The sequence below is a fragment of the Pelobates fuscus genome, chromosome 6 (assembly GCF_036172605.1).
Source record: "Pelobates fuscus isolate aPelFus1 chromosome 6, aPelFus1.pri, whole genome shotgun sequence".
NCBI lineage: Eukaryota > Metazoa > Chordata > Amphibia > Anura > Pelobatidae > Pelobates > Pelobates fuscus.
In genome coordinates this window covers 228,393,648-228,411,734 of record NC_086322.1, presented here as the reverse complement: position 1 = coordinate 228,411,734, position 18,087 = coordinate 228,393,648, and the positions used below count along the sequence as shown (strand labels likewise).

The 18,087-nt window shown below is 42.6% G+C and overlaps 1 protein-coding gene across 1 annotated transcript in view; it reads right to left on the bottom strand.

Moving 5' to 3' along the window:
- The window catches only part of ANTXR2 (ANTXR cell adhesion molecule 2), a 192,201-nt gene that overhangs the window by 130,339 nt on the left and 43,775 nt on the right, over window positions 1–18,087 (bottom strand). Inside the window, exon 8 of the mRNA XM_063458807.1 lies at window positions 3,282–3,342. Within this exon, the coding sequence (XP_063314877.1) occupies window positions 3,282–3,342 (61 nt within the window). The remainder of the gene's footprint in view (window positions 1–3,281; window positions 3,343–18,087) is intronic.

Below are 18,087 nucleotides of genomic sequence, written 5' to 3'. Positions count from 1 at the left end.
CAGAGAAAAATTGCGAACTTAGCTCTTGTGATGGAGCAGCAAAGAAAGAGGAAATTATGTCATATGTCACGCCTCTTACACCCTATACTACATTGTGATTGGTTCTAAGTTTTTTCACTCTTTTCTTTGCTGCTATGGAGTTAGTAAAGAAAGATTATGCAAAATACGAAGCCTCCTGTCATGTGATAAAATTCAAGGCATGCATGTGCTGTCAAGGTAGAACCATGAAGTCAATTAAAATTAATTAAAGGGAATACAATAGCTTGCATTGGTGTACTGCACAGATATTATGTATAACTAGAAAAATTATGATTACTGTTGGTACAATTTTCTACTATGCTCACTATAATAAAAGTACAATTTATAGGATACACATGACAACTTTAAAGGTAGAATATGCTTGTAAAAGTGCAGTTTAGTACAGTACTTTGGCTAAAGAAAATGTCGGAATAACTATTTATAAAGTTGTAAATATTTTACTCCAAGCACAATAACCGCAACAGCACTCTGTAATGGTTTAGAATGCCAGCTTGTCACCATCTCATGCTCAGCCAATAATTGCCTTACAAGTTTGAACAAAATTGTACTTCTACAACAGCAATATGAAGGGGGGCAGGCTGGGGTGACCCTTGGTTTATGTCAAATTGCTCAAAAACTGTTTCACACAGAACGAGGGATTGTTGCTAGGATCATGCTAACACCATAACCACTAGAATGCTACATTTGTTATGGTTATGGTGATAATAGCCCATTAAACTAACATGGTTATTTACTAAAGTGAGAATTCAAAGTCAACTTTAAATTTAAGGCAAGAGTAGCCAAACTAAAAACATAGCTTGCTAGTATTTTGACCTTAAATTTTAAATGATCCTGTAAATAAAATACCTTGAAAATGTAACTTAATGGTTGCCTTCCCTAGTAACCATAGACCCTTCTTGTTAATACAAAGCATTGTAACATACAATGAGCTGTTTAATTCTAGGTGAATCAAGTACAATTCAACCACCTGGTCAGTTTCCACTATGGGTATATTAAAATATGTCTCACAGGATAAGTTGCCCTGAATGCAAAGGAGCTAGGCATGCTAAACTAAAGAATGGACATACATTCCTACTGCTGAAACAATTAGAAGCAATAACTGTCCATGGAGAATCATAGAAAAATTACCTGTAACATTAATTACTTTACACATAAAATAAAATCTATGAATCCGTCTAAAATTAAGAATTTGTAGATCCTGTATGGAAAAAAAGTAATTTACTGCCTCTACAATACTCAATCAGGTTGTAATATGGTTACTAAGTTTTTCATCAATTTTCAAAAGAGATGGCAAGCATGTGCAGTACAGATGTGAACATTTTGCAAAGTAAATCCAAGCATTTTCTTCCGATCCAACTATACACAAGGGTTCCAAAACGAGCCCTGGAGACATCACCTTCTGTAATTTTCCACGCTCAATTTTTTTTATTCTTCTGAGTACTCTAGTGCATTGCATGCATATGTACTATGACTTATTTTTGTTCAAAAGCAAAACTAAAATTATTTGAATGCAAAAATGTATGGCTATATGGCAAAATTTCTACTTTTATTTACTATTTATTTTTTAAGCTCAAGATTCTATTCTTTAACTAATTTTATATATATATATATATATATATATATATATTTATATATATATTTTTTAATTAGTTGGCTAGAACAGTAAATAGCTTGAGTAGGTAATGCCTCCTAACAGTCACACTTTGAACAGGACAGTCCTGATTTCTAGGTCCTGTCCTGGTTTAGTCCCCTGGTATTCCATATCTGGGGACAGTTCCCTGGGAGCACAGTGTGAGTGCATATTTAAAGACGTTCGCTCTGTACAGCAGACACTAGGACTATGCAGAGAGCACTTCAGCAGTGCTACCTGCATGGTCCTGTCAGTAAGGGACAGACAGGCTGTCAGTCAGCCAGGCATGCTTGTTGCAGGCTGGCACACCCCTGCAGTGGGCAGGCCTGTTTTTTTTACCAAACAAACCTGCCCGTTATGGGCGTTGCCAAAGATGCGAGTCCCATCCTTGGCAATGTCCCCTCAGGGCCTGCACGTATCCCAGTTGCATATATCCCAATGTTAGGTGGTATAGTAGGGAAGATTTATTTGATTTTTACAGTCCTCTACAGCAACTGAATGAAAAAAAGCATATAAACAGTGTATGTAATCAATCAATGTGCCTGCATGCTGCTCAGTCTGTCAATTATTTATTAGATTTATCTCATGTTCATTCAACCAAATTCTAAATCTCCAAACTAATTATGCAATAAACTAAATTCTTTCATGAGTGATTCATTCATTTTAGTAAATTCACAAACGTGGTACCCTTATGTGAAATTCATATATTTAAGGAAGCTGTTATGTTTATTTAGTAGGTAGTTCCCTTATTTGTTAAACTAGGGAGCTATCTGCTAGCAGCTGAAAGACAAAAAAAAAAAGCGGCTTTTGTTCATTTTCAGTTGCTTAGTAGATAGCTCTGTAATTTTGTATCCTTATGTAGGATTGCCATAATTAATGATACCAAATAAGGGAGCTTTCTACTAAACAGATCCCTATTTTGATACCCTCAATTCACATAGCAAACCCATATATCGGTACCAATTTTATTTAGGCAGTTATCTACTAAGCAGCTAAAAGATCAGCTTTTAAGAGATAACTCCCTAATTTGGTGTCTATAAATTGGCTTTTTCACATACGGCTTCCAAATTAGGGAGCTATCTACTAAACTGTTCCCTTATTTGGTAGCCTTAAGTATGGAAATCCTATGTCAGGGTATCAAATTAGGGATCTACCAAATTAGGGAGCTATGCACTAAACAGTTGAAAGACCAAAATTAAGAAAAGGGCCTTTGTTCATTTTAATCTTTCACCTGTTTATTATATAGCTCCCTAATTTGGAATCCTTATACCAAAATAGTGAATCATCTACTAAATACAGTTCTCTCCCAAGTGTGGTACCTTAAGTATGGCAGTTCCACAAAAGGTTATCACATTAGGGACTTATCTTTTTATCTAAATTACTGAAGATTTGGTGGAGATTGCAGCATTCCATTTGTCCAAATTAAAATCCCAAACCAAAAAACAATAGGCCAAAGTTTGTCTGAAAAGACTCGACTAACAGACAAAAATAGTTTCAGATGAAACAAAATGTATTTTCTCCAAATTCATTCAGATTAACTGAAAATGTTTTCTAGATAGAATTCTACTATCTATCTTTGGTTTTGTTTTATAAAGCACATGGTCTTACTTACCACCAACACAGACAGATGATGGTTCTACTTGTAAAATTTCTGTGCATGACTTCTCCAAAATCTGTGTTAAAATAAATACAATGTAAAGTAAATATTTGAAGTATTTCTGCTTAATGCACAAAAAGAAACAAATACAGAAAATTATCTATAGTTTACGATTAAAGTTCCTTTGCTTATAAAAAAAAATCTACATGACTGCTGACAAACAGTTATTCTGAATATTGTTATTTATCTAAACACCCATTGCTGTCTGCTTAGAGATTAACATATCCACAATACCTAATCACAGTCAGATCGTCAGCCCTTTCCGCCTTCATGTGGACATTTACTGTCTCTCAGTCAGCATGTTCACACTTCACACTTAAACTGAAGGGCACACATTTTGGCCACACCACGGCCTCAATGTAATTCTTTTGAATAAGCTTTTCAAATGATTACAATCTGTTTAAAAAAAAAAAAAAAAACTTTTTAAAAAGTTATCTACAAAAATTCCATAGGCTTTTATAGTGACTTTTGTAGATACATCATTTGAAAAAGTAGTGATTATTTGAATAATATTAAATTGAGGCACATGTGTTTATATTGTGATGCTAGCTGTTATATGCGGCCGGAAAAAGTGTTCCTTAATGTCAAAACTTTAAAATCTAGCAATTATCTATACCATTAACATGTACATTTTAAAAAAATAATAATAATAATTACAATTCTTCCTTAACACAAAACTTTCATTGTCCATATTTTTTTTCTTGGACTCAATTTGCTGATGGCTGTTAGAGGTATCAACAATCTTTTTAACTAGCACAGTACTTCTTGACAACTCTCCATTAGTGTTAAACTTTTACATAATATAACCTTGTTGCTATGTATACAGATAGCAAAGTAGTAGTACACCAATATGAATGTTCAACGTTGATGATGTGCTATGTAAGACTGCATGGCCCATAGCTCAGTGATGCAGATTGAACATTTAAGAGAAATTGTGTGCATTGTGTTAAAATAATTTCTGTCTTAGTTTCGGTTTTGGGTTTTTTTCTATTATGATTCAAATTCAATTTCCCAGCACGTGGCTGTGTTAGCAAAAATGAGTCCCAGCGGGTATATATTTCAAACAATTAAAATCTGAGCCTGAATTTTGTCTAGATTTAAGCATCAAATATTGAGTCCTGTTTAGTAAAATCCAGACATTGCTAAATAGTGGAACAATGTCCTGGTTTTGTAGTCAGAACGGACCTGGACGCAACCAAATGTTTTTGTCCTATTTGGTACGGGACTATTCAGACTTCAGTGAAGAACCCTTTAAGCGTCAACAAGATTTCTAAACCAGAGGGATACAATATTTGATCTGCTACTTGGGAAATCAGTAGAAATTACATGTATTTTAACTAGAATTACTAAGAGGGAGAATATTAATTCTAACCCATATTTATAAAATAAGAAATATAATTCATATTCATTAAATTGATAAAACCTAACTGATGTATGTATAAAAACAGATACGTTGGCTTCCCATTAGTTTCCTTGTGCAGCTTTAACATATCTGCATATCACTTGTCTTACATAAAAAAAGCTTCCAAGTGTAAGGGAAATGATGTAAAATATGTGCGGATTGACAATAAAAGAGACAAATGGCTTGCATATGAGGCAGCAAATAAATATCTTCCTGTATGCGTTAAGTGCTACTAAAATGTTACTTTAAAAAAGTGTTGCTATAAAAATGAAACACGTTACCATTTTATTCTCACTGCTTATTTTTACCTTTAAAAGTAGTGATACATCGTCCCATGATCTGAGACTGGAAGCTGCAAAAGGAACAGCAGCTTAAAGCAACTGAATGAAAAATACTCTTACAATTAAAAATATTCTCACAATTCGGATTAAATACGTTTTCCAAATGATCTATCTACAGAACTCACCATTAAAGTCTATGGGAATCTTTGCAGATAAAAAATTTGGAAAAAATTTCTAACAGTATTGAATCATTTGGAAAGCTTATTAAATTGAGGCCTTTGTAGCATAAAATCATTGTGGGATGTCAGTAATTGTGTGATGGAGGGGCAACGTTTCCATAGCTCAATCAGTAGGAACTGGGCTTTTTTTTGCGTATTACTCATAACAGCATTTCATTGTATGAGCACAGTGCATGTGTATCAAGTGTCCAATGCTTCTCTATGAGAAGCTTTGGATTGGACAAGATCGCAGAAGATGTCAGCAGAAATGATAATAAAGTGGGGTAGACAGATGTAAGCACAACAGAATGAAACTTATATTCCTGAAAAAAAATATTATTGGTATTTTTAAGAACTATAGGTTCGGTTTCACATTTATTCCTATAAACCCAGCAAACATGTTCAAAATGCCATAATAATGCAGTCTTTTATTTTTTATTAGTAGAATTACTCTTTTTTTATATGGAATACCACACATTACAAACAGTTAAAGAAATCAGATTCATTTCATACAATTAGCACTTATATTCCAACAAAAAAATCTCATACCTATCTCATATCTATGGAGTGGCTGGCATGCCTTTAAATTAATGAGAATAGTACATACGATAATTTTACAAAGATACAGTGTTTTAAAAAGAAACACTGAATAATTAAAGGGACACTATGTTCACCAGAACAACTACTGCTTATTGGATTTGTTCTGGTGAGTAGAGTAATTACCTTCAGGCGTTTTGCTGTAAACACTGTCTTTTCAGAGAAAATGCAGTGTTTACATTACAGCCTAGTGATAACCTCACTGGCCACTCCTCAGATGGCTGTTAGAGATCCTTCCTGGGTCATGGCTGCCTAAAATGCATCCAAGTATTCAGTATCTCCTCCCTCTGCATGCAGACACTGAACTTTCCTCATAGAGATTCATTGATTCAATTCCGCGATTATGAGGAGATGCTGATTGGCCAGGGCTGTGTTTGACTTGTGCTGGTCTTTGCCTCTGATCTGCCTTCTTGACAGTATCAGCCAATCCTATAGGAAAGCATTGTGATTGGCTCAGAACAACACTTCTGATGATGTCAGCAGACAGTTTGCAGGTCTGAGGCAAACAGGGACAAAAGCAGCAGCTTCAGGCTTAAGTACAAGTAAGATTATACTATATTTAGGGTGGCAAGATAGGGCCAGGAGGGCTAAATGGTGGCTTGAACACTATAGGGTCAGAAATATATGTTTGTTGTATGACCCTATAATGCTCCTTTAATAAACAAATGTCGTCACAGTCTCAGATCAAACCCCAATTAATAACACCACTACAATGAATGCTTAATAATCGTCAGAGTTGACATATTGTAATATATTTTTTTGTGAATTAAATTTTTATTCAGGTTTTCAACAATATACAGTCAAACAAGAATAAGAATAGGTGTCTCAAAGGTGCTTCGGTGAAACTCGCAGGTTTCAATAAATGGCTCATGAAAGTTGTCAGATACAGTACTAGAGAGCCTGGAGAATCTATATACCAATGCAGGGAAACACGGAGGTTTCCAAATTAATAGATGAAAGGTTATGTTTTCAATGGTACAGCGGTGATCCGCGGAGTCGCAGTTCCGCTGCGTGACCCGCAACCTCGTTCGGCCCGGGAGGGGGTGAGGAGGGGGGGAGAGGGGGGGGGGGGGGGGGGGTAGGTGTTACCAACGCCCTCTGGGTCTGGATGGTCCCGTGTCCCCGTCAGGGCCTAATCTATATCCTCAGTTGCTGTGTTTAGTGGCTCTATGTACTAGGTGTGTGGTATTGCGGTCAGTCCCTGTCTCACCCGCTCGCCTGTGCGGTCTTTGTCCCCGCTGTCTGTCTGGTCAGTCCTTGAGGAGTGTTTGGAAGTCGGGTTTCGCTGTGGTCAGTATCCAGTGTGTCCATGTCGTCATGTATGACTGTTCTCTCCCCTCTGCGTGTGAGATAAGCTCCTCCAGCGTCTTGAGCTCTTCCATGCGCCTGAACCAGGCAGATACAGGTGGCGGGGTTCGTTGTTTCCAGTATAGTGGAATTAGGCTTTTGGCGGTGTTTAGTATCCTGATCGGCAAGGATTTTTTATAGGTTGAGCTACGGGTTGTGGTGTGGTGCAGGAGGAAGACTGCTGGGTCCAGTTGGGGTGGTGTGTCAGAGAAGCGTGTGAGAATCGCGTGGATCGCTGCCCAATAGGGTTGGATCAAGGGGCATGTCCACCAGATGTGGAAGAAAGTGCCCTGTGCTTTCTCACATCTCCAACATTTGTTGGTGGTGGTGGGGTCATAGGAGTGGTTGGCCTGGGGCGTGCGGTACCAGCGGGATAGCACCTTGTATGCCGTTTCCTGTATGCCACTGGATGTCGCACAGTGAAGGGAAAGGGTACAGATCTTTTCCCATTGGGTTGGCGAGAGAGTGGTCCCCAGGTCCGTTTCCCATTTACCCATGTAGCTCGGTGGGGGTAGCCTCTTCGCTTCCATGAGGAGGCCATAGAGCGTGGACAGCCCCTTTGCCAACGGGTCTGGGTCTTGGCAAAGCGTTTCAAAGTCCGTAAGTGGCCTGTGGGCGTGGGCGTTTCTGGTGGTGGTGTGCAGGTAGTCTAGTAGTTGCCTATATTTGAACAGCGTCATGAATGTCGGTCTCTCAGCAGGCATCAGGGACTCAAGCGTCCACACCGTGCCGTTGGTGGTGGCATGACAGAGTCTGGGTAGTGGTTTTCCCAGCATACGTTGGAACGGGCCAGCGTCTAGTCCGGGTGGGAAGGCGTCGTTGTGGGTCAGGGGGAGGAGTGGAGAGATGGGCGTGGTGAGTGAGGAGGACGTCCCCAGTTTGTGCCAGACCAGTAAGGTCGCCCTAATTAGGGGGTGTGAATTAGCCAGCTGTCTACCCTGGTGGTGGTCTAGCCATGGAAGGAGCCCTATCGGTCTGGTTATCTGTTCTGACTCTACTTCCTTCCACAGTTTGTGGACCCCTGTTTTGGACCATTCCACTATCCTCTGGAGGTGTGTAGCTTTGTAGTAGACCTGGAAGTCTGGGAGGGCCAGGCCCCCCTTCCGCTTGGGTAGCGTGAGTGTGTCGTGTTTGACCCGTGCCTGCAGGTTGTGCCATGTAAACCTGAGGGCCATGGAGCGCAGTGTTGAGAAGAAGGCCTCGGGAATGTGAATTGGGAGCGTCTGGAACAGATAGAGCACCCTGGGCAGGATGTTCATCTTCAGTACTCCAATCCGGCCAAACCAGGAGAGACGGACCTTGGTCCATTCCTCTAGGTCCCTGCGTATAGTGGTCAGGATGGGTTGAAAGTTAGTGGCGTAGAGGTGTGTCAGGTCCCTCGGTATAGTGGTGCCTAGGTATTTTATGGTAGTGTCTGACCATTGAAATGGGAGCGTGTGTTTCAGGGCATCTGCTCTGCTGGGGGGGATCGAGACATTCAGCACTGAGGACTTTGTGAGGTTGATTTTGAAGTTAGAGAGCTGGCCGTAGAGTCGGAACTCTTCCATGATTGCGGGCATGGATGTTTCGGGCTGGGTGACATAAAACAACAGATCGTCCGCAAAGGCGGCCACTACGTGTCTTGTCTGCCCTACTTGCAGTCCTCGAATGGTCGGCTTGTCTCGGACTGAGTTAAGGAATGGCTCTAGTGCCAGCACGAACAGTAGGGGGGACAGGGGGCATCCCTGTCTTGTGCCGTTCTGAATGGGGAATGGGTCCGTGAACGACCCGTTCACACATACCCTTGCTGTGGGCGTAGAGTACCCCTAATCCAACACATCATATGTGGGCCCAGGCCTATTGCCTCCAGTACAGCTAGCATGAAGCCCCAGTCTATGCGATCGAAGGCCTTCTCCGCGTCTGTGGAGAGCAAGAGAAGGCCTTCCTTTCTGGACTGTGCTGTGTGTATCAGGTCAAGTGTTCGAATGGTGTTGTCCCGTGCTTCCCTCTGTGGTGTAAATCCTGTTTGGTCTCGGTGTATGAGGTCAGGGAGGTAGTCTTGTAATCTGTGGGCTAGGATTTTTGTGAACAGTTTGAGGTCACAATTTAGCAGGGAGATAGGCCTGTAGCTTGCACTGTATTCCGGGTTCTTGCCTTCTTTTGGGATTAGGGAAATATTTGCCGCTAGAGTCTGTGTGGGTAGTCTAGCTCCGTCTCGAAGGGCGTTGAGGGCAGTCAGGAGGTGCGGTGATAATACGTCTGCAAATTTTTTATAGTACCTAGTGGGGAGGCCGTCGGGGCCCGGGCATTTACCCTGTTTCGACGTTTTAATGGCCCAGGCAAGTTCGTGCGGTGCGATCGGTTCATCTAGGGTGTTCGTGGCGTCTCGGGGGAGGCGTTTGTGAATGCGTGTGTGTAGATATTGTCTGGTCTCAGGTAGGTCGTCCCCCAAACGCGGTGGCTCCCTGTCAGGGTGTATGGCGTAGAGCCCCGCGTAGTATCTCCAGGGAGGTGTTTTAGGCGCCCGTCTTTGTCGCGGATTTTAGGGATGTATGATTCTGCCCTTTTCTTGGCTATCATGCGGGCCAACAAGGCACCACATTTGTTGGCGTTTGTATGGAAGAAAGCTTTGGAGCGCAGGTGTGCCCTTTGGTAGTTTGTGTTCATGATGGAGGCCAGCTCCCTGCGCAGTGTCAGTATTCTGGCCCCATCACTTTGGAGACTGGTTAGTTTGTGTCTAGCCTCTACCACCTGTATGTCCGCGATTATGGCCGCCAGTCTAGCTGCCTTTTCCCTTTTCATGGCTGCGCCTTTGGCTATGAAGTAACCCCGGATAACGCATTTGTGAGCCTCCCACACACAGAGGGGTGTCACGTCAGGGGTAGCGTTGTCTGCGAAGTATTGGGTGAGTTTGGTTCGGGTTTCCGTGGTCACTATCAGGTTGCTGAGTAGGGCTTCGTTTAGTCGGTAATATATTTTATTAACATTATAAGTATTAACAATCCATAAATGGATTGCAATTTTTAAATAAATGTTAGCTCTTTTAAATCCACAAATACAAGCAAATGGCCAAAAGGTGGATGCCTAGTTTTTGCAGGACTACAACTCCCAGTATGCTTAGTCAGCCTTAAACTTTGCAAGACTTTGCAAAACATAATGAACATTGTAGTTTTATAAGCCTTAGGCAGTGGCGGAACAGGAGGGTGGGGGAGGGGGACAACAGGGCAATTGCCCCTCCCCCCGAGATCTGACGCTCTCTCCTGCAGGGCCGGTGCTATCCAAGCGCCGACCCTGCTAAGTGCCTTCATGGACCGGAGGAAAGATCAGAGATCTCACTCAACGGTCCGCTGGCACATTGCTGGGTGTCCGGCATGGGAGGGAGAGGAGACCCGGGAGCTCTAGCTTGCAGCTCAGCCGGGTCTCCTCTCGCGAGCATGGAGCGTTGCCGCGGTTACCATAGCAATGCTCCATTCTCGCTAGAGTGAACTCTAGCCCAGGAGGTGCAGGCTAGAATTCACTCACCCACTAGAACCGACGGGGATTCTCCACGAGGACCATTAGGGCTTTATAGAATGGATATCCCCCCTCCCTGGGCAATGGTAAGGAGGGAGGATATAAAGCATTTTTTTTTATTAAAAAAACAAAACACTTATTTGTTGTAATCAGCCCCTCCCCCCACCATACACACTACACCCACTGCACCCCCATACACACACTACCCCCACTGCACCCCCATACACACACTGCCCCCACTCTACCCCCATACACACTTCTCCCCATACACACACTGCCTAAACTGCACCCCCATACACACAGTGCCCCCACACACACAATGCCCACTCTGTACCCCCATACACACACTGCCCAAACTGCACCCCATGCACCCACTGCCCCCACTGTATACCCATACACACACTGCACAAAATGCACCCCATACACACACTGCTCCACTCTACCCCCATACACACACTTCTCCCAATACACACTGCCCAAACTGCATCCCCACACATACACTGCACCACCATACACACACTGCCCCCACTGTACCCCCATACACACACTTCTCCCCAACACACACACTGCACCTCCATACACACAGTGCTCCCCCACATAAACACTGCACCCCTCATGCACACACTCCCCCACTAAACTCCCATTCACACACACTGCCCCCACTGCACTCCTATACACATACTTCCCCCACTACACCCTCATACACACACTGGCTCCATACACACAGTGTTCCCACTGCACCCCATATATACAATGCACTCCCATACTTACACTACACCACTAACAAAAACACACACTGCCCCTCCTACACACAGTGTTCCCACTGCACCCCCATACACACACTGTCTCTCTCTCACACACACACACACACACACACCTACCTACCTACCTAGAGGCCCTATCCCCATACTACAGCCCCTATCCTGGCAGACCCCAGGTAAATTGTCAAACTGTTCTTAAACGGTTTGACTATTTACTCTGGGTGGGCACCACGGCACTCCTGGCACCATAATCACTACAGAGAGCTGTAATGGTTATAATGCCTGGATTGTTTCTTTAAATAATCTTTGAGTGCCCCTCCCGAGATAAGGCTCTGGTTCCGCCAGTGGCCCTAGGTTGGTGCAGTTTGGCCCTCCCTGTCTGACAGCTATCTGGCTAATGTAATCTATAAAATATCTGACGGTTTCAAAGAGGGTTAATCTGCGCAGCCTCCATCTTAGGTCCCTGCCAGTCATTGTTACAAACTCTCCTTTTCTTGGCAGTCAGCATAGAGAGCAGAGAACAGAAAAGGGGAGAAATTAAACAATCTGTCTTTTTCCCATCTTCATTTGCAATGTCTGCCCTGGCTTTGCCTTGTCTGAACTGGATTGAGATGTCATTTGCTACATCGTAAATATAAATTTAAAAGAAAACAGAACATCTCACAAAACAAAACGGTTAACACAAATAAGAGATTTTCAGTGTTTTATTGAATTGCATAAATCCCAGAGAAGTGACAAATACACTTTAAGAGGATAATATGCAGTTTTACTTAGTCTTGTATTGTTCCTACAGTGTATGTTTTTTCAATTTTAGAGTGATTACTAAAGAGAATTGCTAATATTCTTCATCAGATACAAACCGCACCCATTCTGTGACTCTATAAGGAGTTTAGTTAATCCGTTGTAGCTTCATATTGCTATTGGCTACAGTTGCAGTTGTTAGCAGGTAGTATTTAAACACATGCCTTTTTTTTTTTTTATATAATATCTACAGTAATGGCAAACCAGCAGAAAATCATTTCTCTGTGGTGAAGGGCTTAAAAAGGAAATACAACAGACCACAACAGATTTTAATGTAAGCCTGAGGCAGGAAATACTTCTAAGCTTTCAGTAAAATGCATCCCTCTGCTATCAAATGGAACATAACTGACAGGTAATATCGACACAGAGAGTGAATATCATGCAAGGCTGGAACACGCCTTCCTCAAAGTAAACAATTTATGTATTCCAAGAACAAGTTACTTCCAATCAATTTCTGCCGCAGGGGCACAATTAAAAAAATAAAACGAGTAAAACATAGTAGCTGAAGAATTAAATACTAATAGGCAGATTACAAAAAATGAATAAAAAAATATATCCTTGTATAATACAGAACTCTATAGAGGATTAGGCTATAAGACCAATATTGTGGCGCTTACTCCTTCTAGATCACAAATGGCGTGTGTGGTTGCACTTAAGAGCTTGCCTGTTTATTTGGTGAATATATGCCTACATGAATGAGTGAGAGCCTGTGTGTTTGCATGTACGTGTGTGCTGCTAAGTAGATGTTTCTGTGGGTAATTAGCTACAGTGAGGGAAAAAAAGTATTTGATCCCCTGCTGATTTTGAATGTTTGCCCACGGAAAAAGAAATGATCAGTCTATAATTTTAATGATAGGTGTATTTTAACAGTGGGAGGCAGAATAAGAAAAAAAAAAATCCAGAAAAATGCATGTCAAAAAAGTTTTACATTGGGGGGGGCGGGGCCGGACCGCCATGCTAACCGGTCGCATGGAGGAGAGGCTCCGGAGAAACCGGGCCCTTTAAGCTACCTACAGCGGGATTTTGCACACAAAACGGGCCTACACGACACCCCATAGATGTGGGAGCGGTGGCAGACCCCGAGATCGGGAGTTCTGGTCCTCTGAAGGGGGCGCGGAGCTTCGAGGGCTGCGGCCTACCCGGAATGGGAGCGCGGTGGACGGCCGCTGCTGCGTCTTCCTCCCCGGCTGCCACAGACTGTCAGATTTGCTTGCCGGCCCTGCTTTCCCCCACTTTGGACCGGGGGGGTCATCCCGGTCCCCGCTGAGGGGAGCCTGAGACGGGTGGGGGCTGAGGCGCACAGGACCATCGACCGGCCCCACAAAATGGCGACGGCAGACAGCTCATCATTATCTGCTCCTGCACCATGGAGCCCCCTTGAACCGCGGGCACAGCATCTGCCCTGCCGGAGAGCTTCAAGCACAAGAAAACCGTGGAAATACTCACCGCGGTCTGGGAGAGTGAGAGACCCCCGGCCCGCACTGGTTGTTCCTTGGTGGGGCCGAGTGCAGAAGGCGCGGAATGAAAGTGTGCTGCAGCGTGTAACAGCCAAGCAGACCTACACGACTTCCAGCGCTGCACCCCCTGGACCTCAAAGCCTGACATGGGGCGACTTACCACACACAGATGAGCACCTGCAAAGCTGAACTGCCATGGTGATGGATCAGTACCCGAGTGGAGGAAGTTATACATGCCAGCATAGAGACTCTCACAACACCACAGGACACTGACTAAACAAGAGGAGCTGTAGGTTTACATCAGCTACCTAAGAGCAGCTACCTATTTACCTCTTGCCACCTAAACGGCGCCTAACATCCACCGTAGCCATACTATTACATTATTATGTCTACTGTTAATACCTAATAATACAGGAATGCACTCAACCCCGGTGGCCGCCCGACTACCTACGACTGGCAGCGGTAATATCGAAGTTCAACTGTGTAGTACTCTTGAAAGCCCACATTTACTTAAGTTAAAAATATATATTTTATGCCGTAAGCTAGTAGACCTCATCGTGACCCATTGCATTTGATATGATAACTCAGCCTGCGCTAAACTTGACATCTGTAACCTGCATTACGCTAGTTTCTGGAGGAGCATGTAACCTAAGGCGATTAAGCTATAACTGCGTGACTGTACAATGCCCTAGCCTGTTATATTAATTTTCTGTTCTCTTGCTTACACCCACCATAGCACATTCACAACTATGCTCATGACATAACCTTGTGTAGTCAGACTCTGGGATAGGTATGATTAGCCCAACTCTGTAATGTATAGTCCTAGCCTGACAGTTCCTATCAATGTGACTACTAGGTGGAGCCCATCTGCGAGCCAAGCTATTGTTTCTCTTTGCTTTCTATGAAACTTAAGATATAATCCTGTTCATTTTCCTGTTTCAAAAAAAAAAAATAGTGCAATGTTTTTCTATAATGCCATGTGATTAAATGTGAATACAAACTTGGTTGCACCGGCTGTTGTGGCAGTGCAAACCCACATGTTTAAACTATGCACAACAAAAATAAAGAATTAAAAAAAAAAAAAAGTTTTACATTGATTTGCATGTCAATAAGTGAAATAAGTATTTGATCCCCCATCAATCAGAAAGATTTCTGGCTCCCAGGTGTCTTTTCTACAGGTAACAAGCTGAAATTAGGAACACTCGTTACCTGTATAAAATAAACTTGTCCACAGAAGCAATCAATCAATCAGATTCCAAACTCTCCACCATGACCAAGACTAAAGAGCTGTCCAAGGATGTCAGTGACAAGATTGTAGACCTATTACAAGGCTGCAAGACCATCGTCAATCAGCTTGGTGAGAAGGTGACAACAGTTGGTGCGATTATTTGAATATGGAAGAAACACAAAATAATTGTCTCCCTTCGTCTGGTGCTCCATGCAAGATCTCACCTCATGGAGTTTCAATGATCATGAGAACGGTGAGGAATCAGCGCACAACTACAGGGGAGGATCTTGCTAATGATCTTAAGGTAGCTGGGACCATAGTCACCAAGAAAACAATTGGTAACACACTACACCTTGAAGGACTATAAATCCGGCAGCGGCCGCAAGGTCCCCTGGCTCAAAAAAGCACATGTACAGGCCCGTCTGAAGTTTGTCAATGAACATCTAAATTATTCAGAGGAGAACTGGGTGAAAGTGTTGTGGTCAGATGAGACCAAAATCAAGCTTTTTGGTATCAACTCAACATATCCAGTTTAGAGAAGGAGGAATGCTGCCTGTGACCCCAAGAACACTATTGCCAGCGTCAAACATGGAGGTGGAAACGTTATGCTTTGGAAGTGTTTTCCTACTAAGGGGACAGTACAACTGCACCGCATCAAAGGGACGATGGACAGGGCCATGTACCGTCAAATCTTGGGTGAGAACCTCCTTCCCTCAGCCAGGGCATTGAAAATGGGTCGTGAATGGGTATTCCAGCATGACAATGACCCAAAACACACAGCCAAGGCAACAAAGGAGTTTCTCAAGAATAAGCATATTAAGGTCATGACATGGCCTAGCCAGTCTCCAGACCTTAATCCCATAGAAAATCTGTGGAGGGAGCTGAAGGTTCGAGTTGCCATACGTCAGCCTTAAAACCTTAAAGACTTGGAACAGGATCTGCAAAGAGCAGTGGGACAAAATCCCTCCTGAAATGTGTGCAAACCTGGTGGCCAACTACAAGAAACGTTTGACCTCTGATAAGAATGTAGGGGTTTAGAAAAATATCCCTCTCTGTCTCATTAGAGATATCTTTGCATGAAGCTCAAAGAAGCAAGGTGAATAGTCAGTGCGTTGACGTGGCAGGTGGGCATCCCTCTAATGGTCATTGGAGTCACTAAATAACCTCCGTTTGTTTAAATATGCATAGGGATTTGGGAAGAGCACAGGTAACTTTTTTCTTTAGTTAGCTATATATATATTTGTGGTTAACTACCGTATGTATGTTTATATATGATTGCAGAATTAGTCACGTGTAAGAAGTTAGGGTTTGTGCAATGGCATTTGGCGTGTTTGGAAGTAGAGACAACATTTTGTTGTATTACCTGTAGTATGGCTTTTGTGTGTATTATTTTGTAATGTACACATACAAGTCAATACCTCTTTCAAGTGTATCTGCATGTAACCTTTGCTATCGAAAGTGGCAAACATTAAGACTTGTTTGCTTGGAAGCACAGCTTATCTGATCAATAACCACCCAGATAATATTTCCCGTGTGTCCACAAATCTTAATATCATGGACATCCACCTGCAAACTAAAAAATGCAATGTGGGACAATGTCAGACCTTCAAATAGTCTTAGAATGGTCTTGGTAGAAAATGGGGCTTTTGTGGTCTTGCGGAATCCCCCATGTACCTCAATGTTGAAGTCTCGCGCATGTGAGAGAGTACAGCAGTGATATGTTAGCTCTCGAAGAGGAGCAGCGCAAGAAAGATGGTGGGACAGGTTCATGTAAGTAATCTCCCATTTACCTGCCCCCGAGGCCACCACCAGCGGCGATGTCACCATCCAGGTACTTTGTAAATTCTGTAAAGTCCCTAGATGGTGACAGTGCCATTTTAAATGCATTTAAAGGGCTGTATGCAGCACTCACTTTGAGCTCTGCATACAGCTCATTGGTCAATCGGGGGCCACCAAATACCTATATCTCCCTGTTGTGAGCAGGGATTTAGACCTGCTCACACCAAGAGTATTAGTATGTCCCATGCTATACTAACTGTGGCGGTCTGCCAAGATCCTCATCCTCTGTGTCTAAGAGATAATTGAGTCAGGAACTGTACAAACTCAATTATCTCCAGGTACAGAAAAGTATAACAATTTTTACACACCCCAAAAGTAACCCAAAATACATGGAAAGCCCATAAAATCCCCGGATAGCCCTGATCTGAGTGACCATCATATCCAAATATCACTCAGATCGGTTTGGTAGTTTTGTGGAGAACAGTATGGAATGTCCAAATGTACTCTGGACCCCTGAAAGCATGTACGCTTACTCATATGCTTTATGTGTGAAGTGTGTGTCCTCTTTCTTTTCATTTTTACAAAAGGTGCAGATTTCAGTAGAAATTGGTACTTTTATAAATGAACCTTGTTACACCTCCCTGGCTTTGAAGCAGACAACAGGTCAAGTTACTTCCTGGTTTGTGTAGCTCAGTGGGGGCAGTCAATTGCACAGAGCACCTGTCTTGCAAAGACTTCTCATTGAGCTGCACTGGGAAGTCTATGATTGGACAGCCGCAGAAAGTCTGCATTGGGGAAGAAGTGGAGGGCTTGCAAAGGCAGCAGACAATATATGTTGTTGCAAAATACACCCCCCGACTAAAACATGCATAATTAAAAGCATGCTTTTAAAAAAAGAGTAAAGAGTGATTAATTTTTTTATTATTTTTTTGTATATGGGTCATGGAGTGTCCCTTTAAGGAGTTAAATAAGATTCCTGATAAATTTTGTTTGAGACTGAGAACAATTTGAGAACAATATTACAAAACATTTCTGAAAAGTTATTCAGCTGCCCTTTCACATTAAAGGGATACTACATTACCAGAAATACATATCCCTGGCACTACAGCTCCCTCTTGATTGTATAGAATACCTCCACTCTGTGCATTAATTTGTTATGCATACATATAGGGGCATATCCTTACTTAAACATCTTTCCTGGTCAGCCATATTTATATGTTCTCTTTGATCGGAAGCGGTACTTATCCAGCTGAAAATTAGGTGAAAAAACAAACAACTGAAACAGTCTTAGAGTATATATCTGAAGTCCCTGGCTCTCAGTTTCCTGCATGGAATTTAGCTAGATATAATAGAATTCAGAGGACGTAAAGATGGTCGCTCCTGCAGAACAAGGGTAAG